At 58.5% G+C, this 21,261-nt stretch overlaps 2 protein-coding genes across 3 annotated transcripts in view; one reads left to right on the top strand and one right to left on the bottom strand.

Annotated features, from left to right (window-relative positions):
* Nucleotides 1-8,452: 8,452 nt before the first annotated feature.
* On the top strand, nucleotides 8,453-16,525 carry CKM (creatine kinase, M-type). The gene is made up of 8 exons (XM_004448006.2): nucleotides 8,453-8,553; nucleotides 10,433-10,645; nucleotides 11,760-11,914; nucleotides 12,315-12,447; nucleotides 13,165-13,336; nucleotides 14,352-14,475; nucleotides 15,540-15,729; nucleotides 16,053-16,525. The coding sequence occupies exons 2-8, from the start codon at nucleotides 10,453-10,455 to the stop codon at nucleotides 16,229-16,231; spliced, it is 1,146 nt and encodes a 381-aa protein (XP_004448063.2). The 5' UTR covers nucleotides 8,453-8,553; nucleotides 10,433-10,452; the 3' UTR covers nucleotides 16,232-16,525.
* A 2,299-nt stretch (nucleotides 16,526-18,824) lies between these two features.
* MARK4 (microtubule affinity regulating kinase 4) overlaps nucleotides 18,825-21,261 on the bottom strand; it is a 31,877-nt gene continuing 29,440 nt past the window's right edge. The window contains exon 17 of one of the 2 annotated variants that reach the window (XM_058280425.1): nucleotides 18,825-20,076. In XM_058280425.1, the coding sequence (XP_058136408.1) occupies nucleotides 19,740-20,076 (337 nt within the window). In that variant the 3' untranslated portion in view covers nucleotides 18,825-19,739. The remainder of the gene's footprint in view (nucleotides 20,077-21,261) is intronic. The other variant, XM_058280426.2, reaches the window with a different exon arrangement.

The following is a 21,261-nucleotide window of genomic DNA, read 5'->3' as shown; positions in this document are numbered from 1 at the left end:
GACGGTTGGGGAGCCCCGCCCCCGCAGGTGAGCCGGGGCCCGCCCACTGCCCCGCGCCGGCCGGGACCCGCGGCGCCACCTGCGGGAATCGCGCCGCGTGGGGTCAGCGCGCCGGGGCGAGGCTGGCGTCGCGGGGACTGGGAACCCTGGAGCCTGCGGTCCCGGCTCGACGGCCTTCCCGCTGTGCCCGCGGCTTGGAGCTCTCTTCCTGCAGATCTTCCTGCAGATCTCGTCGCCGGCAGGCCTCTTAGCAGAGGCTGCTTCCTCCGAGAAGCCCTCCCTGACCACCTCATCTAAATTGCACCCATCAAAGTACCACCTCATTTCCCTGCTTGATTTTGTTCACAAAATTATCAGGGCCAAAAATTATTTTATATAACATTATATCATATCAGATATTATGTTATGCCATATTGTAATATATTAATTATGTTATGTTATATTATATTTATTATATTAATTATGTTATATTGAGAGGAGAGGTAATGTGATGGCTACAATTATAGGCTCTGGGTTCAAATCCTTATTGGCGGCCCTTACTGGCTGTGCAGATCTTGGGTAATTAAATTTGTGTCTCTGTGCCTCACTTTCCTAATCTGTAAAATGGGAATAGTCAAAGGGTTATTGCCAGGATTGAATGAGTTAATAAATGGTCAACACTTTTATCAGGGTCCAGGACGTTGGGAAGCTCTTAGCAAATGTTAGCTACTGATTGTATACTATTATATTACTCATTCCTTTTTCTCCACAGTTAGAATGTCAGCTCTGGAGCTTCTGTATTGTCAACAGCGTATATTTAACGCTAGAACAGACCGTGGAGCTTAGTATGTTCTCGGTAAATATTTGTTGCATGCCTGATTAACCCACGCAAATCCTAGAATGGTAAAAGGGTTAAAACTGGGTGCACATGATTCTCACCTCAAAACTCGGTCCTGCTCAAGCTTTTCCAAACCCCTGCACTAGGGGCTGCTTCCGGCAGAGGGCGCCACGGGACCGTGAGCCAAGCACCGCTCTGCTCGCCGGCTCAGAGCCAGGCTGCTGTCTAATTCCCTCCTCCAGGAAGCCTTCCCTGACTCCCCAGGCTGGGTCAGGCGCCCCCTTGTGGCTCCTGCAGTCCTCTGGTCTCCGCCATCCCAGCCCTGCCCACTCTGGGTTGTTTGGGGACGGGTCTCTTTATGCAGTGTCCACACTGCCTGTGCCACTGCTGTGTCCCCAGCACGTCCTGGTACCGGCCTAACAAGAGAAGAATGGTGTTGACTGAGTGATGGAAAAAGTTTTACCACCGCCAAGCCTTCTGGGGCGGGGAGAGGGGACACGGGATGATGGTTCTGCCCCATGCTTCCCACAAGGCAGTGTGGGCGGCAGAAGCCCGGCGGCCCTGGTGCAAATCCTGGCTTGGCCATTTCCTGGTTGGGTGACCCTTGAGCGAGGAGCTCCCCTCTCTGGGCCTCAGATTCCCTGTCTGTAAAATGGGGCTTGCAAGGGTAACCTACTTTGTCCAGCCCTTGTGAAGACCGGTGAGTAATCCTGAGGAAAGGACACATGGTAAATATGATTATACACTGGGGAGGGGGGAGGGGCCGAGGGAATTGGAGCCAGGCAGATCTGAGTTCGAATCCTGGTCTTGCCTCTTCCTTGTCCTGTGACCTGGGGCAAGTCATGACTGCTTCCTGAGTCCTCGTTTCCTCATCTGTAAAACGGGGATGATCCTCTCACCTCACAGCATTGTGGTGAAGATTCAATGAGATCAAGGTTGAAAAAAAGAAAGTGTTGGGAAACGGACTTTGGCCCAGTGGTTAGGGCGTCCGTCTACCATATGGGAGGTCCGCGGTTCAAACCCCGGGCCTCCTTGACCCGTGTGGAGCTGGCCATGCGCAGCGCTGATGCGCGCAAGGAGTGCCGTGCCACGCAAGGGTGTCCCCCGCGTGGGGGAGCCCCACGCGCAAGGAGTGCGCCCGTGAGGAGAGCCGCCCAGCGTGAAAAGAAAGAGCAGCCTGCCCAGGAATGGCGCCGCCCACACTTCCCGTGCCGCTGAGGACAACAGAAGCGGACAAAGAAATAAGACGCAGCAAATAGACACCAAGAACAGACAACCAGGGGAGGGGGGGAATTAAATAAATAAATAAAAATCTTTAAAAAAAAAAAAAAAAAAGAAAGTGTTAACAAAGGCAACCATTTCTTTAGTCTTCCCTGTGCCCAGCAACTTTGCAACACATCAAATTCTTACCCGTGCTAGGCTGTGCCAAAGCCTGCGTGCAGGCTAACTCTGTTAAACTTCACTCAGACCCTATGATTATCCCCATTTCATGGATGAAGAAGATGAGGCACAGAGAAGGTTGTGAAAGGTCACACAGCCGGTGAATCCATAAAGTTGTCCCCCAAGGTAGGTACTCTTATTAGCCCCACCTAACGATGAGGAAACTGAGGCTCAGAGAGGAGAAATGGGTTGCCCAGTTCCATAGCCAAAAGGTACTCTCCCTCAAAGCCTCCGTTTGCCATCTCAGGAAAATGGGAGGACAGGTCAAGGTTTTTCTTTTTCACCTCTTGGCACAGTTTTTGAAAAGCCTTATTTTTTTTTTTTCCTTTAATTGAAAAATTAATGCACCAAAACAAACAGAAAAAAAGGAAATAAAAGTTCACAAAGGGTTCAAAAGAATATAGAGTGAAGGGTATGTTTTTGTCTTTCCTTGATCCCAAGATACCCTCCCAGAAGCAGACATGGCTACCAGCTTCTAACATTTCCTTCCCGAGATAGTCCATAGCTGTGGACTAAGTGTAGACGAATGAATGTGGGCGCCCATTGAAATGAAACACAGATGGGAAAACACCTATCCTTGGAGGTAGACTGAAGTTTGGCCTTGACTTTGGGCTTGGTATTGGGACAACTGTACCAGTTCTGAGCCTAGGTATTAGGGGACCTTAACCTTTCCTTTTGTGCCCTGGCATCACCAGAAGTTTCCCCTAAGTGGTTGCTCCTCATTTAGCCACACCCCGCAGCTGTAGACACAGGGAGTGATTTCCCACCTGAGCTCAACCCAGATGAGCCAACCCTCAGCCAACCTCACATCCTGAGAATAAACGGCTGCCATTTTAAAAGCCCTGCATTTTCGGATGGTGTGTTTCACAGAGTTTTTGTGGCAGTACGTTTATCTTTTTTTTTTTTTTCATTTAGCGGGTATAGATTAGCTTTATTCTTCTTAACAGCCGCATAGTATTCCAGTAGGTGAGTTTTACCATTTATGCTTTAATAAAAAGAAAAAAAATACTTATAGGACAAAGAAGAAATAACAAATGAGAAAATGTTTAGAATAGATCAATAATCAGACAAAATATATACAAAACATATAACAGGGAAGCGGACTTGGCCCAGTGGATGGGGCATCCATCTACCACGTGGGAGGTCCGCGGTTCAAACCCCGGGCTTCCTGACCCGTGTGGAGCTGGCCCATGCGCAGTGCTGATGCGCGCAAGGAGTGCCCTGCCATGCAGGGGTGTCCCCCATGTAGGGGAGCCCCATGCGCAAGGAGTGCGCCCCGTAAGGAGAGCTGCCCAGCGTGAAAGAAAGTGCAGCCTGCCCAGGAATGGGGCTGCACACACAGAGATCTGACGCAGCAAGATGATGCAACAAAAAAGAGACACAGATTCCCATGCTGCTGACAACAACAGAAGCGGACAAAGAAGAAGCCACAGCAAATAGACACAGAGAACAGACAACCTAAGGGGGAAGGGGAGAGAAATAAATAAATAAATCTTTAAAAACAAAACAAACAAAAAAACATATAACAAAACCTTTTAAGGAACAAGCCATTGCTCCGTGCGACAGTATGAGTGAATCTCATCAAATATAATGTCACAATGGGAAGCGGACTTGGCCCAATGGATAGGGCGTCCGCCTACCACATGGGAGGTCCAGGGTTCAAACCCCGGGCCTCCTTGACCCGTGTGGAGCTGGCCCATGTGCAGTGCTGATGCGCTCAAGGAGTGCCCTGCCACACAGGGGTGTCCCCCACGTAGGGGAGCCCCACACGCAAGGAGTGCGCCCCATAAGGAGAGCCGCCCAGCACGAAAGAAAGTGCAGCCTGCCCAGGAATGGTGCCACACACACAGAGAGCTGACACAACAAGATGAGGCAACAAAAAGAAACACAGATTCCCGGTGCTGCGGTCAGGGAGGAACACACAGCAAATCGACACAGAGCAGACAACTCGGGGCGGGGGGGAGGGAAGGGGAGAGAAATAAATAAATAAATAAATCTTAAAAAAATAATAATGTTGAGAGAAAAAGCAATCAAACGCAAGCAGGGACACCCTTCCAGGAGTGGGGTGACCTTGGTCTTGAAGAGAACACGAGGCAGCTGTCTGGGCTGCTGGAGGAGCTGTATCTTGACCTTGGTAGTGGTCACTCAAGTATAAAGCTATGTAAAAGTTCATTGAATTTAATGATTAGGACACTTCCCTGAATATAAATTATACTTCAATTTAAAAATCAATAAAAAATATATTTTAAATAAAGAAAACAAAATGTGAATGTGTAACCATCCAAACACGCAAAATTTATTCAAATATAATATTTCCAATGTAAAGAATGAAATTGAAATAACAGAAAAAAAAAAACAAGCAAACAAACAAACTGTGGGGTGCAGCTATAGCAGTACCTGGAGGAAGATGGATACCCTAAGTTGATTCAGAGGGCCTGGGGCAGGGCAGGAGTCCTGGAGAGCCTTTATTCCTGGCTCACCCCTGCCCCCGGCCCATCCTGGATGAGGTGCAGCAGCCTGCAGGCCTGCAGCCGCTCTCGGGGAACAAGGATGGGGAGCAGGGGCAGGCCCTCAAATTCCCAGCTCTGGGTCTGCCTTGATTTACAACTTGTCTTCCCTGAATCAGATGACGTCAAAGACAGCCTGGGTTTTGTGTGCTGCTCTATATATCTTAAAAAAAAAAAAAAAAAAGGCAGCCAAGATGGGGAGAGGGATGTGAGGGTGAGGGGGAAGAAACAAGGGACATTGGAGCATGGGCCATGGGGGTGGAGGGCTGTCCTACCAGAGTCTCTCCTGGAAGTGGCAGCCTTACTCCCAGAAGAGGGACAGGGACAGGGGACACGTCAGAAAAGAGGGAGAGTGTGGGAGCAGGGCTGCTGTGCAATGCCAGGCCTCCAGGGCAGGAGGGGGGGACTTACCAGATGGTGGCGGGAAAAGAGCACGGGCTCTGGAATCCCAGGTCTCCTGGCCGTGCGACCCCGGCAACTCAACCTCCACATCCATCCTCTGTAAAATGGGGCTTCAGCACACGGGCGGGCATCGGCGAGGGGTTAGGAACACAACTCAGGCCCTGACCGCCTGGACCAGTTTGGCTCTGCTACTTACTAGCTGTGTGACTTTGGGCAAGCGAATCCACCTCTCCAGGTAGCGTCTCATTCTCCGGATGTGTGAAAATTACAGTGCCCAGCTCTTAGCACGGTGGGAGAATAAGATTGGCCAATGCGCATAAAGTGCTTGGACCCTAAAGCCAGACTGTGGGATGACGAGGGGGAAGCAGGTACAAATTACCAAGGTCCGACAACCACAGGGACCCTAGGCTGACCATACAGTGTATGACGTGGCTGGGAGGCTTGGGAGATTCTTTTTGCCAAAACTTGAACCCACTCTCAGCAGTCCTGGGTTAGTTTGATTCCTACTTCGGAGGCTTCCCAGCTGTGCGCCCTTGGGCAAGTCACTTAACCTCTCTGAGGTTAACTGAGTTAAACTGTGTAAGGTATTTAGCACAGCCCCTGGCATATCGGAACTGCTCCATAAATTGGCTGGCAGGATGGGGCCTGGAATGTCTACTCAACATCCATGCTAGCTTTCTTCTAGAGTACCCTCTGTAGATGAAGAGGCCGCACAGCTAAAACCCAGGTTTTCCAGGAGGTGAGGGGTGCTCCTGGAAGCTCAGCCCGGACCCTGCTCCTTTAGCCCTTCCAGAGATTTTGTCAGCACCTAAGATCTGGCAGCAAATTCCTTTCTGCTCCATCTGGGTGGAGTGGTTTCTGTGACCTGCAATGGACTGATATGGCTACTATTATTTTCTTAGTCAAAAAGCACTCATTTATCCTGAGGGCACTGGGAAGCCATGGCAGGTTCAGAGCAGGGGAGGGAGAAGGTTGGGAGGGGGCAAGACTGGGCGGGAGACCAGGCAGGCGGCTGGGGCAGGTGGCGGGGATGAGGGGCCTGAGCCAGGGTGGGCTGTGAGGGAGGGGACAGACAGGCCCTAGAGACTGACAGGGTGTGCGGGACAGTCAGGTCAAGAGAGAGAGCGGAGGGAATAGTATTTCCCAAAGCCAGCTGTTTCCGGGAGGCGCAAACAGGCTCCAGCAGGTGGACCTCGCGGCACAGGGTGCTGGAGTGTGCTTGATGGGCTCAGTCCAGGCCACAGGCGGACCCTTGTTCCAATGGATTCTGGGAAGCTGTTTCTGGCATTTCCCCCTTGCAATGCTACGTGGCCAAAAGAGAATGTCAAACGCTCTCTGTTCCCCCAGGACGCTCAGCGGTCCAGGGCTTGGCTGTGCCACGTACGGTGTGTGACGTGGCTGGATCCCATGGCAAACCCTCAATGGCTCCCATCCCGTTCCCAGTGAAACTGAAAGCCCCTGTGGCATCCAGGGCCCTGGGGTCTGCTCCCACTCTCCCCTCCACCCATCTGCTCAAGCCACCTGCTCTCCTCAATGTCCCTTAGACTTTGGCATTGCCCCACACTCATCTCGGGGCCTTTGCACGTGCTGTTCCCACCCCCCCACACTCTCCCTCCAGATCCCCACGTGGCTGGCTCTTCCTATCCCTCAGGGCTCTGCTCAGGTGCCACCTCCTCAGCGAGGCCCGCCTGACCTTCCTTTCTGGAATAGTCTGTGCTGCACAACCCTCTCATCCCGCTGCGCTCTTTTCCTTTCCTTCAAAGCCCCTGGCATCGTAGTATATATTTGCTTGTTCACTGTCATGAAAATGTCACTTCCATGAGGGCAGGGGTTTTGTGTAGTTGCTGCTGCGTCCCCAGTACGTGCTCAGTAAATCATTGTTGAAATGATGAAAGCGTAAAGGTTCTGCGCCAGTTCATTTTAATTCTCTGGGCCTTGGCTTCCCTAACCATGAACCTGGGGCAGAGCAGATGGGTAGAGAGGCCAAGGTGGGGGGCCCTTCCCCTAACCCAGTCCTCACCTGCCGGGAGACGCCAGAAAAGGAGGAGACCCCCAAAAGAGGGAGGCAGCTGTGAAAGTAGGAATCAAGGCTCTGCTCGCCATGGCAATCCCAGGCGCTCCCTGGAGGAGGCAAGCGCTCCTCTTGCAAGCCTGGCGCCTCCCAGGCGCAGGAAGCCACTTCCAAGCGCTCCCCATCCCCTTCCACAGATTCTCCTCTCCGCTGCTTGAGGTCCCCAAGTCACAGGCGAGGAGTAGAGCGCTCCGGCGACGCCACGGTCTGCGCCAGTCCCGTGGCCCGCGCTCTTAACCGCGTCGCCGCCCAGCCCCTGCCCGGGAGGGGGTTGGGGGGCGGCCGCCCGGGGCCGCAGCTGCCCTTGTAAGGAGGCGAGGCACGGGGACACCCGAGCCACCCGGTTATAATTAACCCAGACACGTGGCGAGCCTCCCCCCATCACCTGCCCTCGCGGCCCCCTATCCCCGGTGCCTCGGGGCCTCGGATCTCCGCCTTCGCAGAGGGGGCCGCAAGGCGCACTCTAAAAATAACTCCTTTCGCGGCCCAGTCCCTCCCTGTCGCCTCCGCAGGGCTTTGATGGCGGAAATCTCCCGGGGTCATCGGGAGATAACGACCCTCGCCTTCCCGCGCAGCTCCGAGCTGGAATCTCCCTAAACCAGCTGTGCCTCAGTTTCTCGCCCACTCACTTCCCAGGCGGAAGGAGCCAAGCTGCAGCCAGCTCCGGCTTCTGGGGTCAGGCTGTCCCGGGTTCCAGCCGCGCTCTGTCACGTCGAGGGGCAGCGGGCAAATCACACGTTCCCTCTCCTCTGGAAAACGGGGGTGGCGGCCCTCCCGGGCGTCACTGCGAGACCGCGCGGTGCGGGCGCCCCGTGTCCTGAGCAAGCCCGAGCGCTCCGCACCCGCCCAGGGCGCGGGGCCTGCGGGGGGCGGGGGGGGGGGGCGCTGGCAGCCGAGCAGGCCCCGTGGAGGGGCAGCAGCAGAGGCGGGGGCAGCAGGGGGTGGCTTCTATGTGCTTGGGACATGCCCTGCCGCTGTCCCGTGGTCCCGGCCCGGGGCCAGCTGTCCCCGCCAGCCCGACTCAGCACTTGGGGTGGGGATCCGCCGTGGGGGGCGGGGGCTGGGCCCGGGCCCTGCGGGGGCCCATACAAGGCCTCGGGCTGGACGCGAGGTTTCCCTGGGCTCCAGGTGGGCACGGTGCCCGGGCGGGGGGGCGAGGGGCCCGGCTGCCCTCCAGCCCCCTCCCGGGGGCAGCCTCTCCCAGCCAATCGCAGGGCCCGGGGTCCCCCTATATAAGGCCGGGACTGCAGGCTCCTCCTTCGGGTCAGTGTCGCCTCGGAGGATCCAGTCAGCCCCTTTCAGCCCAGCCCGGCCAGGTACCGCCCGAGGCGGGACAGAGGTGGGGGCGGGAACCGCGGCCCTGCGCGGGGGCGCGTGCGGGAAGGGCGGGCCTGTGCGCAGAGGTCCCACCACCTGGGAGCTCAACTTAGGAGCCCTAGCAGGACCCTTGTCTCTGCGGCACAGGTTCAGGGGGAAGGATCCTGGGGGACGGAGGACGAAAGGGGTCTTGACAGCTGCCAACTGTCACCCCTGCGGGGGGCTGGGGCCGCATTGGTCCCCAGCCCTGGCGCCACCAGCACACTAGCTGGGGGAGGGGTCTGTTCCCGCCTGCAAGAACAGGTGTAGCCTGGGCCTGGCGGTTGCAAGTGTGCAGGTCCCAGCCGTGTCCCTGTGACCTTGAGTCTGACCCGCCTGAGGCCCCCTGCGTGGGTGCCCCTGTCCTGAGTGTGTCCCTGGGACGTGCGGCTGTGGGGCTGCCTGCGGTGTGCTTTGGGGTGTCCATGGGGCGTGTGTTGTATGAGTGGCCTCCGGGGTCCCCCCCTTGCCTCAGTGCCCTTCGGGGCTGTCCCTTTGAAGGGAGGGCCCTGGGCCGGGGGCTGGGCTGTCCTTGAGCCCCGGGGCCTGGGCGCATGCCCTCCTGTCTACCCTGGCCCACCTGTCTCTGGCCTGCTGACTTGGTGCAAGCCGAGCCCCTGGAATGTGGGGGCAGGCCGGGGTGGGGGACAGCAGCTGGGGGGGGGATCCTGCCAGGCTCTAAAAATAACTCCTGTACCCTGGGCAGCAGCTCCAAAGGCCTGGGCCCTCACCTCTCGCTGGTCCCGGGTTCCTTCCCACAATCCCGTCTGCTCCACCGCCCTGCACATACCTCTGGAGGGTCCCTCCTGCTTTCCAGGGACTAATGAATAAAAGTAGAAACACTAAAAGCAGCCGTCCCTCCTCATTTCTGGGCACCCACTCCATGCCAGGGCCTGCGCTCAGCCTGTCACATGCCCCTGTCCTCCAAGAATCTGCCTGGTCATCCCATGGGGAAGGGTTGCTTTGCAGGGGACAGAGGCTCAGAGAGGCAGAGCAACTGGTCTGGGGTCACACAGCAGGGAAACGGCATTGGTGGGAATGGAACCCAGCTCTGTGGAGCCCGGGGGCTGAGCTTTTCTTCCTGGCTGAGCTCACGGGAGGGGTGTCAGCAGGCAAGGCTGGGGGCAACCACCAGCCCACCCTCTCACCCTGCCCCTCACTGGTGATTGAACATAAGAAAACCTTTGGGCAGACAAGCCCTCTTCTCTCACGCGCTCATTCCCAGCCATGCCCTCCCCAGCTCCTCACGCAGACCTTTCAAACAGCAACAATAATATAGTAGCAACTAAGTAAATGGTGCTTATCATGTGCCAAGCACTATTCCAAATGCTTGACATGCATTCACTCATTTAATGCTCACAAGATTCCCGGGAGGAAGGTGCTTTTGTGACCCCCAACCGAGGCCCAGAGAAGTTGAGCAACTTGCCCAAGGACACACAGCTGCTGCAATGGCAGAGCTGGGATTCAAACCCAGGCTTCCAGGACCTTGATTTTTAACCGTGCTACATACAAATCCAGCCCAGGGGTGCCCTCTCCCCCATTTTTCTGCTAAAGAAAAGGAGTCTCTAGCAAACTTACAATGTAAATCCAGGGTGATCCAGCCAGAAAGTGGCAGAGCTGAGAGCTTAACCCAATTCCTTGATACCAAAGCTGCTTCCACCAGGAGAGGTGTCCTCTGCGAAGATGCTGGGGCTCAGTGACGGGGCTCCCCTGCTCCAGGTCGCACGGGGCAGGAGCCAGGATCTGGTCGCCAGGCCTGCCTGGCCCCGAAGCCTTGCTCCGTGCTCCCGCTGGCCTCAGCCGGGCGCGGGCTGACCCTCCTCCCCCGCCGCCCGCCAGGCCCCCTCCCCGTCGCCGCCATGCCGTTCGGAAACACTCACAACAAGTTCAAGATGAACTACAAGCCCGAGGAGGAGTACCCAGACCTCAGCAAGCACAACAACCACATGGCCAAGGTGCTCACCCCCGAGCTCTACAAGAAGCTGCGCGACAAGGAGACTCCGTCCGGCTTCACCCTGGACGACATCATCCAGACAGGTGTGGACAACCCAGGTAAGCCTCCCTGGCGCCCCGGCGCCCGCGGCAGCACCCCGGGGACGGAGCGGCGCCCCGGCGCCCGCGGCAGCACCCCGGGGACGGAGCGGGGCCCCGGAGGCTGCCTGCCAGGCCCCTGTACCACCTCCCTGGGCCTCGGTTTCTCATCTGCAAATTGGGGACCACACTCATGGCTCAACGGGAAGCCAAGGGCAGGTGCCCGGCACGCGGCAACCCCCAAAAGTTAACAGGAGACCCTGAGGAGGTCGTTTCCTCTCCCTAAGCCTCCATCTTCTCACCTGAAAAATGGGCCCCCACGGGCTAGAAAATACCTAACTCGAGGCCCACGTGGTGCTCTCAGCGGTGCTGGAACAAGCAGGAGCTGGGAGGATGAGCAGGATGTAGTTAGTGTCGTGGGTTTTTCCCAAAGGGCCAGGCAAGCGAGACGGGACATGGCGGCAGGAGCCGAGGTGCCTTCGTGCCCCTGCCTCTGGCCCGCTGGGAGCTGGGGGGGGACGTCCCTCCAGGCCTCTGTCTCCCCATGGGGGAGATAAGAGGGTCTTTGAAGTCTCTAATTATCCTGATGCCCTGTGCATGCTGATGGTCTAGGCCTCGAAAGAGGTTCAGGCAAAGATTCTATGATTTTGGGTTCTGAGGTGCTAAGCTGTTTTTTTGTTTTGAAGTACTGGGGCCGGGGTTTGAACCCCAGACCTCGTATGCGGGAAGCCAGCACTCGATCACTGAGCCACATCGGCTCCCCTCAGTTGTTCTTTTCATTTGTTTGCTTGTTGTTTTGTTTTTGGAGGCACTGGGAACTGAACCCGGGACCTCCCACGTGGGAAGCAGGCTCCCAACCGCTTGAGCCACCTCCGCTTCCCGGTACTCACGTTTTGAGCCCCCTGTGACCAGTCCCCTGAGACCCCCCTTGAGCCGCCCTGCCTCCTGGACCCTGTCCCCTACCCCGAGGCTGCCCTGAGCCCTCCCAGCTAATCCTCCTGCAAACTCGCAGCCTCCTCATCCTGACCCAAAGGTCTTGAACGGACCCCCCCCACACTCCCAGTCCACACTGGCCCCCGGCGCCCTGGCCCTGCCTGTGGGGAGCAGCGCCTCTGACCTCAGCCCGACCCCCCAGGTCACCCCTACATCATGACCGTGGGCTGCGTGGCCGGGGACGAGGAGTGCTACCAGGTGTTCAAGGACGTCTTCGACCCCATCATCCAGGACCGGCACGGGGGCTACAAACCCACCGACAAGCACAAGACCGACCTCAACCATGAGAACCTCAAGGTCACTGCCCAGAGGGGGGGGGGGAGGGGGAGGGGATGGGGGAGAGATGGAGAGAGACAGACAGAGAAGGGGAGAGACACTGAGATGGGAAGAACAGCAAGGGTCAGGAAAGAGACAGAGGAGAGCGAGCGAGAAGGCAGGCACGAAAAAGACGAGAAACTGAGGCAGAGGGGGAGACAGGTGGGAGAGTAGACGCAGAGAGAGAGAGAGGGAAGAGGAAGGGCAGGTGGGTGCAGTGGGGAGAGGCTCGGCAAGCTGGGGTGCCGGGCAGGAGGGGCGAGGGCGAGGGAGCCCGAGCCCGAGAGAAGTGGGGAGGACGTGGGGGGAGACGTGGGGCTCGCTGGGCCAAGGGGCGAGCCCGGGGGTGTGCCCGGCCCTGACCCCCTCCATCCACTCCCAGGGTGGGGACGACCTGGACCCCAACTACGTGCTCAGCAGCCGCGTCCGCACGGGCCGCAGCATCAAGGGGTACACGCTGCCCCCCCACTGCTCCCGCGGGGAGCGCCGGGCCGTGGAGAAACTCTCCGTGGAAGGTGAGAGCCCCCACCCTGGCCGCCTGCGGGGTCACCCAGCTCCTTCAAGGGCAGGGCCCAGCCCTCTCTCTAGGACACCCATTTTCAAAAACACGGGATGAGTTTGGCACAGCGTGGGTGCTTGGGGAATGACGGGTGGGTGGAGAGGCTGATTTGAGAGCCTGGAAGCACGCCACGCAGACACCCGCCCGCAGGGCCCGGTCATTCATTCAGTCAGCAAACCTCAGTGGTTGTCCTGGCCCCGCGTGGGGAGCTGGGGCACCACGAGGGACACGATGGAGAAGGTCGCTGTTCCCCTGGAGCTCACAGCTCACTGGGGAGGTGAGAGGAAACACAGCCCAGTAAATGAACAAAACTAATTCCAAAGTGCCAAGGAGCAGGGGAAGTGGTAGAGGTTGACCGGGGGAGCGACTGTAGAAAGGAGGTGCGGAGACATGAGCGAGCAGGAGCCTGCCCTGGGAAGAGCTCCAGGCAGCCGGAGAGCAAGTGCAAAGGCCCTGAGGTGGGACTGCGTTTTGGAGCACACGCGGGGCTGTTCTGGCAGCCTGGGAGGAATGCGTATTTGGGGAGAGGTCATGAATTTGGGTTGGGACATGGTGTTCAGGCGCCTTTAGGGTATCCACCGGGGGAGGCCCAGCCCTTTAGGGACGGCAGCGTGGCAGGTCCCTGGGTTGGCGCGGGGCAGGCTGCTGACCACCCCACTTCTCGGCCTCTCAGCTCTCAACAGCCTGACGGGCGAGTTCAAAGGCAAGTACTACCCGTTGAAGAGCATGACAGAGCAGGAGCAGCAGCAGCTCATCGACGACCACTTCCTGTTCGACAAGCCCGTGTCTCCCCTGCTGCTGGCCTCAGGCATGGCCCGCGACTGGCCGGACGCCCGCGGGATCTGGTGAGGCCCCTCTGCGCCATGGCGTCCCCTCCTCTCGATCCCTCCCTGCCACCCCTACGACCCTCCTCGCTCCCCAACCAAAGTCAAGACCATGCCAATAATGATGATTCCAAGTACCACCATCTTCTCGCCGCCCCTACCGCCATGTGTCACATTTGAGGAAATGTGGACCAGAGAAGTGGCCTTTAAACCTTAGACTTGAACCAGACCCCCTGGATTCATATCCGTGCTCTACCACTTACTAGCTGCACGACCATGGACAGATACTTTTAAATTCTTTCTACCCCAGTTTCCCCATCTATAAAATGCGGATGGTGATAATTCCTAACTCTTGGGGTTCTTGTGAGAACAAGTTACTATATGTAAAGTAGTGAAAGCAGTGCCGAGTATATACTAAGCACTCCACACTGGTTGGTTATTAGTATTATTGTTACTAGCTATTGTTCCTAGTTAGATTTTCTATGAATCTTTGATTCTGAGAGTTAAAAGATTTGGAAAGTTCAGAGCACCTAGGTGTCAAAGGATTAGGGGAGACTGGGTTTCTAAAACATACAGATTGGATTATTCTAAGATTTCAAGATTTTAAATATTTCTAGGTTCTACGATTCCAGTAATTTCAGATTCTGTGATTCCACGATTTCCAGATCTTAATGTTTTGTGGTTCTAAGCCTCTTTTTCTGAGACGCTAGGATTCTGAGATGCCACGTTTTGAGGGGAATTTGTCCAGGCCTGATCTGGATTTCTAAAACGTATCCATTCTGGTTTTCGACGATTCTGAGATCCCCAGAGTCTGTAATTTAAAAGGCTTGAGATGTCCAGTGCTGAGGCTCTATAGATCCTATAACATTAGATTCTACAGGCTGGCGCTTCCGCAATTTTGATCTATGGTGCGAGGACCAAGTCACCCACCCCGAGCGCCCCAGGCGGGCTCCCCCTCCGGGTGGGCATGCGTTGAGGAGAGGGCGGGGGACGGGTCTCCCTCTGACTCTGTCCCCCCGGCGCGGCCCCGTCCTAGGCACAACGACAACAAGACCTTCCTGGTGTGGGTGAACGAGGAGGACCACCTCCGAGTCATCTCCATGGAGAAGGGGGGCAACATGAAGGAGGTTTTCCGCCGCTTCTGCGTGGGGCTGCAGAAGGTGGGCCCGCCCCCCGCCCTGCTCCCGCCTGTGGCGCGCCAGCCCTCAGTGCGCGCCTGCCTGCACCTGGCCTTGACTTCCGCAAGCCCGCCTCCCGCTCCGTCCAGCAACGCCCTCTGGCCTCGAGGAAATGGCGCCCCCCGCGCCAGGGCGCCCCCGAGCCCACTTGCCCTTGAGCCCCGCCTCTCAGAGCTGCCTCCCCCCGCCCCGCGTCCTCGCGCCGCGGCCCTCGGCGCCCGCCTGCCCCGCGCCCCGCCTGCCCCGCGTCCTCGCGCCTCGGCCCCCGGCGCCCGGCTGCCCCGCGCCCCGCCCGCCCGGGCCCTCGGCGCCCGGCTGCCCCGCGTCCCACCTGCTCCGCGTCCTCGCGCCCCGCCCGCCCCGCGCCCCGCCTGCCTCGCGCCCCGTCCGCCCCGCGTCCTCGCGCCTCGGCCCCCGGCGCCCGCCTGCTCCGCGCCCCGCCCGCCCCGCGCCCCGCGCCCCGCCTGCCTCGCGCCCCGACCGCCCCGCGTCCTCGTGCCTCGGCCCTCGGCGCCCGCCTGCCCCGCGCCCCGCCCGTCCTGGCCCTCGGCGCCCGCCTGCCCCGCGCCCCGCCTGCCCCGCGCCCCGCGGGCCCCGCGACCTCGCGCCCCGTCCGCCCCGCGTCCTCGCGCCCCGCTCTCGCATCCTGTCTGCCCCTGTGTTCTCACATCCCGCCCCTGGGAACCTGGCCTCCCCGCCACCCCGACTCGCGGTCCCCTCATTCTCACCACCCCCTAGGCCGGGCGGAACCCTCTTCCACCCGCGTTCTCCTGCTCAGCCCCTCAGGTCCGCCCGCCCTGCATCCTCACGCCCCGCCCTCGGATCCCGCCTCCACCCGCACTGCAAGGCCGGGACCCTCAGAAGCCTCTCCCAAGCCCAGCCCCCTGGGCACCCTGCTTCTCTCTGTGTCGTCCAGCCCCTCCCCCGAATCTCACGCACTCCTTTCTCTAGCCCCGCCCCCTAGCAATCCCGCCCCCACCCCCGCGCTCCCGCCCGGGTCGCGGGCGTAGTGGGAATGCGCTATACCCTGGTCCTCTTCCCGGCAGATCGAGGAGATCTTCAAGAAAGCCGGGCATCCCTTCATGTGGAATGAGCACCTGGGCTACGTGCTCACCTGCCCGTCCAACCTGGGCACCGGGCTGCGTGGCGGCGTGCATGTGAAGCTGGCGCACCTGAGCAAGCACCCCAAGTTCGAGGAGATCCTCACCCGCCTGCGCCTGCAGAAGCGGGGCACAGGTGTGTGGCTCCGCACGGCGCGGCTGGGGTGGCCCTTTGCGGCGGAAGGGCGGGCGCAGCATCCTCGAGGGTTCTGGAACACAGGCCCAGTTCGAGTCTGGAGTCGGGCAAGGGCTGCCCCACCGCGACCCTCGGTCTCTTTCTAAAATGGGCGCCTGCACGCCCACCTCGTAGGAGGCAGTATTATCATCATGGTTGTATGGGAACAGACACATTGAGAAGCTGTGTGTACACAGTAGGCGCTCAACTCCTGAGACTGTTGTGGTTGGCTCGGGCGCGGGGCCTCTGTGCGCCCCTCACGCCCCTGCCCGCTGCCCCCGCAGGTGGCGTGGACACCGCCGCCGTGGGCTCAGTGTTCGACGTGTCCAACGCCGACCGGCTGGGCTCGTCCGAGGTCGAGCAGGTGCAGCTGGTGGTGGACGGCGTGAAGCTCATGGTGGAGATGGAGAAGAAGCTGGAGAAGGGCCAGTCCATCGACGACATGATCCCCGCCCAGAAGTAGGCGCCCCCGCCCGCCGCCGACTGCAGGAGCCCCAGGCGACGGGAGGCCCAGCCCGCCGGACGCCCGCCCCTTCACCCTCGCCCCGCCGCGTCCCCCCGGGGACCCGCTCACGACGGATCTGTCCACCAGCGGGTCTAATCGGAGTTCCGACCAATGGGCTCCCTCCCACCCTCCTCCACTTTCCGCGGAGCTCCGCCCACCACCTGCCGCTCTGGCTGATGGGGCTCCCCAGCGCCTCCGGAGCTTGGGCTTTTTCTCCATCCGAAGCAGTAAATAAAAGTAATGGTGGCCTTAGCTTTGCATGTGATTGTTATGACTGGGTTTGCCTTCTCTGAGCACGTCCCAGGCATGCTTTATCCAATCTCTAAAATGAAGCAGTAAGGGCAGAGTCTAGTGTAAAAATGATACGGCTCTATGGGGAAGAGGTGTGACGTGCCCGGGGCCAAATAGCCAGGCTTGGGCCCTTCCCAATCTGTCATGCACAGATCTCAAATACAGGAGCCACGTGGGCTGAGAAAAACAGGCTGGTCTGTGTGTAAAGCCCCCAAACATTTACATTTAAACTTAAAATGGGCAGCAAAGCAAAATATGTGAGGTCTGAATTGGGCCAGCGGGTTGAGACCTCTTTCGTCTTGTCTCATTTACTACCTTCGGCTTTTCCTCCCTTGGCCTGGCCAGGGGTCTCATCCTGAGCGACTCTTCTGGCTCCTCTGTCCAGTCTGACTTCATCCCTTTGCAGCTGCTACCAGCCTTCCCAACTTCCCTTACTGTGTTCAAGAAATTGCCCTGGCTCCCTGCGGCTCCTGGAGCATACTGGCATTTGCAATTCTTCAAGGTCACACTGAAACGCACCCCATTTCCCAAAGGCTCGGCTTTCCGGTGCTTTCCTCCCTGTTCCTCTATATTCCCTCTCAGCCTTACACCCTACAAGATTCCCACAGCGTCTTTGCCCAAGCTGCTCCTTGTGCCAAACCATGGCTTGGGCTCACAGAGTCCCCATGAAGTCTTTAGGGATCACCATTTTGGAGGACTTGGTCCCAGGGGGAAGCTGGAAGGGGGCATGGCCAAACAGTTGGGTCCCCAGGGGGACCACTGAAATAGGAAGGTTAAAAGTGACCCAGAAGTGCAGGTGTACAGGACCTGTCAGACGTTGGGATGTCCTTTACAACGTTGTCCTTGAGCGCAGGTCCCATCACTAGTCCCAGCTCCGCCCCTAGAGGCCGCACAGACCCTATGCAGCCCCGTGGGAACACCTGCACCAGCCCTGCAGCCATCATTCACCAAGTCTGCCCGGTTTGCTTCATACACTTCCCTTGAATCCAGCCCTCAGCTCCCCCAGGTCTCCTGTCCTGTCTTATGCCTCCCCTCCCGCACAGCACCAATCTGTCCCTGCTTGCAACTCTGCTGAGGCGCCCCCTCCCGCTTAGGAGAGAGCTCTACCCCTCTCCCCGTCCTTCGAGACCCTGCATCATCTCCAGCCTCTTCTCTCGCGGTGACTCCACACTCACCCTGAATCCCGTGCCATTCGCCAAGGGACCTGTGCTTGTTCTCACTTCCGAGCCACTATACCTGCACTCCTGTCTGTCCAGATCATATGTCCCCTCTCCTTTGCTCCTCCTCCTCCAGGAAGACCCACCTGGCTGGGACAGGTGTTCCCTGGGGGATCCCCCATCCCATCCCAGCCCATCTGGGCCAGCACTGCCTGGAATTGGATGTCTCCACCTCTGCCACAGACCGAGTCCCAGGAGGGCAGGGTGGGGGCTCCCTCTGCCACTGCTGTGTCCCGAGTACAGGGCCGGGCACAGAGGCGGTCATCAGGGACTGTGCCCCCCACCAACTTTTCTACTCCCCCCAAATACAAGCACCTCACCTCTGAAGCAGTTCGCATCCTGGCAGTCCTTGCTCTGGCCTCACAGTAAGATGGGAATGCAGTTTGGCCCCAGATCCTACCCTACATTTTCCAACACGGACCATCCCATGCTCCAGGTGGCAACTGAGGCCCGGCTGGGACTCCTCCCTGCGGGAAGAGCCCCGCCCTCCTGTACTGGGGAGCCCCCGACGCTTTCAGTCTGTGGAGCTCCTTTTCTTCTTCCTGCTCACACCTTGACTTTCCTTTGGGGAACCTCTTCCAAGTCCAGGTCTGGCCCCAGGAAAACGCAAGTGCTCCAGGTCAGCCCCACAAGTGCCAGAGACTGGTTCAGGGGTGATCACATGACTTATTTGGGCCAATGAGAGTCCACCCTGCAACCCTTACCTTAATTTTTTGTTAGGAAGTTTTTGGCTGCTAAATGGATACAAGCTTGGAACTGCTGCCACCGGAAAAAGGATGAAGCTACTAGAATAAAACTACCGCTGGAAAAAAAAAATGATACCCCAATCCTGCCATACCTGAAGCTGGGCACCCCTGGACTTGCCGACTCAACTCCTACTTATGCTTCAAAGCCCAACTCCAGCATCCATTCCTGTGACATCTTCCCCAACGCCCCTGCACTCCCTCTTCCAGGTTCCTCGGGGAATTAGTTTTTCTAGTGACTGTGTCAGAATCTGTGCCCAAAAGGCTCCTGGTGTCTCCAGCACTGGACCTGGCACGGAGTAGGCACCGGTCAATGACTATTTATTGAATAAATGTACTAGTGGAGTAAGAAGTGGCCGAGTCCAGTGTAACATGGGCAGACGGGTGGGTGTGTGAATGGGCGAAGGGGCGCCCGACACAGGAGCCGGGGCCGCGTGGCTGAGGCAGAGCTCTACCCTGCCCTCCTCCACCGGCGTCCTCGACGCCTGCACCCCCACTGCTCCCATTCTGCAGATGAGAAAACCAAGGTTCAGAAAGGAGAAATCATTGGCCCGAAGTCACACCCCTCCTCTTCGTCTCCCTTGCAGGTGAAGGGCAGGGAAGGAAAACCCCAGGATCAGCGTGGGGGGAGGGGGGCACGCTCCTAAGTTTATTGGGCAACAGGCTGCAGGGGAGGGGGCAGGACAGAGCAGGGCTGGGGTGTAATAACTTAAAAACCTCTAGAGACCTCTGCAGAGGGAGGGTGGGGGGTATTTACAAGGATTTGTACAAAGTGCCCCGCGCCAGCCTGGGGCAGGAAAGGGGGTTCGAGCTTGAGGGAGAGGGAGGGGGGATGGGAAGGAAGCTGCCTCTCTGACCCCCCCCAACCCCCCCCAATTCTCCAGTCTTTAGGCTCAGCAAGTCTCCCCAGCCCAAGATGTAATTCTTGAGCTGTTGTAAGGAATGGAAAGGTTTCCTCAGTTTCCCTTCTGCCCCTGCCCTGCCCCCAAAAGTCTCCTCGGTTGCCCCATGGCGGGCCGAGGCGGGGGACTAGACCAGGAAGGTGCCAGCTCCCCCCCCCGCCCTGTGGTCCCCTCAGCCCCGGAGAAGAGCAAAGAGGACATTCTCTGCCTCCAAAATCTACTTCAGGGAAACCGAGGAGGGTCCCTCCCCTGCCCCTGCCCGTCCTGCAGGGGGCAAGAGAGAGGAGGAGGGGACGACCCGGGCCACAGCGCCTCAGAGCTCGAGGTCGTTGGAGATGCGGGTGACGAGGGCACGGAAGGCCAGGGCGGTGCCCGCCACGCGGCGGAAGAGCACGCCCCGCAGGCCCGGCCGGGGCAGCTGGCACACCTCCACTTCGAAGTGGGACAGGGGCTCGGGCCCGCCCGCACCCCCGTGCAGGCAGGCCAGCAGGAACGGCTGCGGCTGGCGGCAGCGGCAGCGGGCGGCCGCCGTGGCCTGGCGCAGAGCTGCCATCAGGGCCTCGGGAGGGCGCGAGCTCGTCAGCTTCACACTCCAGGGGAATCGGAGCAGCCGGGGGGTGGTTTCCGTTTGATCCCAAGGTAGATGGCAACTGGGGTGGGAAGAGAGGAGAGGTCAGAGGTGGGAGGGAAGAGGACGGCAAGTCGACCCTTCCCTCCCTCCTGGGGACAGACCGCCAGCTGTCCCCTCAAAATCCATTCTCCCTGTTTTTCCCCGCAGACAGCGCTTGGCGGGACTTAGAGCTGCCCAGTCGCCGACGAACATTTTCCAGGCTCGCCTGTGGCCAGCTTTGGCCTTTGTCTAAATCCTGGGATGTGAATGGAAGTGAGATGTGCAACCCATCACCTCCTTATAAGGACACTGCTGCCTGCCTCGTTGTTCCCACCTCCTGGGAGCTGGAACTCGCTGGGGCTAACACGTGAAGCTAACACGGCTCAAGGGAGCAGAAAACAAGGTGGGAGAACGCTGGGGCCCTGGCCAGCTGTGTGTGTTAGAAATTTAGTCTTATCTTCCTTAAGCCACCATGTTTGGGGGCCTCTTTGTCACAGTAGTGGAACTTGTTTCTTAGCTGAAACACCCTTCTCCAGACCAGGGGTTCACAACGAGAAGCAGTATTGTCTCCCCAGGGGTACCTGGACATTAAAATTTTTTTTTTTTTTTAATGTACCGGGGCTGGAGATCGAACCTGGGACCTCCCGTGTGGGAAGCAGGTGCTCAACCCCTCAAGCCACATCGGCTCCCTGAGGGCATTTTTGACAGCGACAGTGTCTGGGGATAGGAGCACTACCAGCCTTTCCTAGGTGGGGAGTCCAGGCATGATAAATGTTCCGCAACGTGCCACTGTACACAAAGAAACAGCCCACCTAAGGGGCCAAGGGGGTCCTCCACGGCACTGCAGACCTGGCCTCTGGGGTTCAGATGAGGCTAACTCTGCCTCTCAATTCCAAGCGAGCACAAGGGACTCAGCTCCAGCCAAGGAGAGCCCGCCCTCCGTCCTGGCCACTGTGATTGGTTCAAGCATAAGCACGTGGCCCAGGTCTGGCCAATCAGGGCGCTCCACCCATCTGACAACAGGGACTGGCTTAGGGCTGGGCAGGGGGCCCAGACCCAGCCAAGGAGAGCCAATTCCCAGACTAACTGCTGAACGATAGGGAAGGGCCCTGGTTTCCACTGGCCTCCCTGAGCTGGTACAGGTCAAGCGAGAGTGGGACCTGGAAAACGACAGGGCTTCCTGCTTTTGTGAATAAAGTTTTATTGGTACGCGGCCACACCCATT

This window comes from Dasypus novemcinctus, chromosome 18 (genome assembly GCF_030445035.2).
Source record: "Dasypus novemcinctus isolate mDasNov1 chromosome 18, mDasNov1.1.hap2, whole genome shotgun sequence".
In the NCBI taxonomy this organism is placed as follows: Eukaryota; Metazoa; Chordata; class Mammalia; order Cingulata; family Dasypodidae; genus Dasypus; species Dasypus novemcinctus.
Note: the sequence above shows the minus strand (reverse complement) of the source record. Positions and strands in the feature narration are given on the sequence as shown.

What these genes read in the sequence shown, in the direction of transcription:
- CKM (XM_004448006.2), top strand. Translation starts at nt 10,453, where the DNA reads ATGCCGTTCGGAAACACTCACAACAAGTTCAAGATGAACTACAAGCCC. An exon ending in GACAGGTGTGGACAACCCAG is followed by an intron (nt 10,646 to 11,759) that starts GTAAGCCTCCCT and finishes CCGACCCCCCAG; the next exon opens with GTCACCCCTACATCATGACC. An exon ending in TCAACCATGAGAACCTCAAG is followed by an intron (nt 11,915 to 12,314) that starts GTCACTGCCCAG and finishes ATCCACTCCCAG; the next exon opens with GGTGGGGACGACCTGGACCC.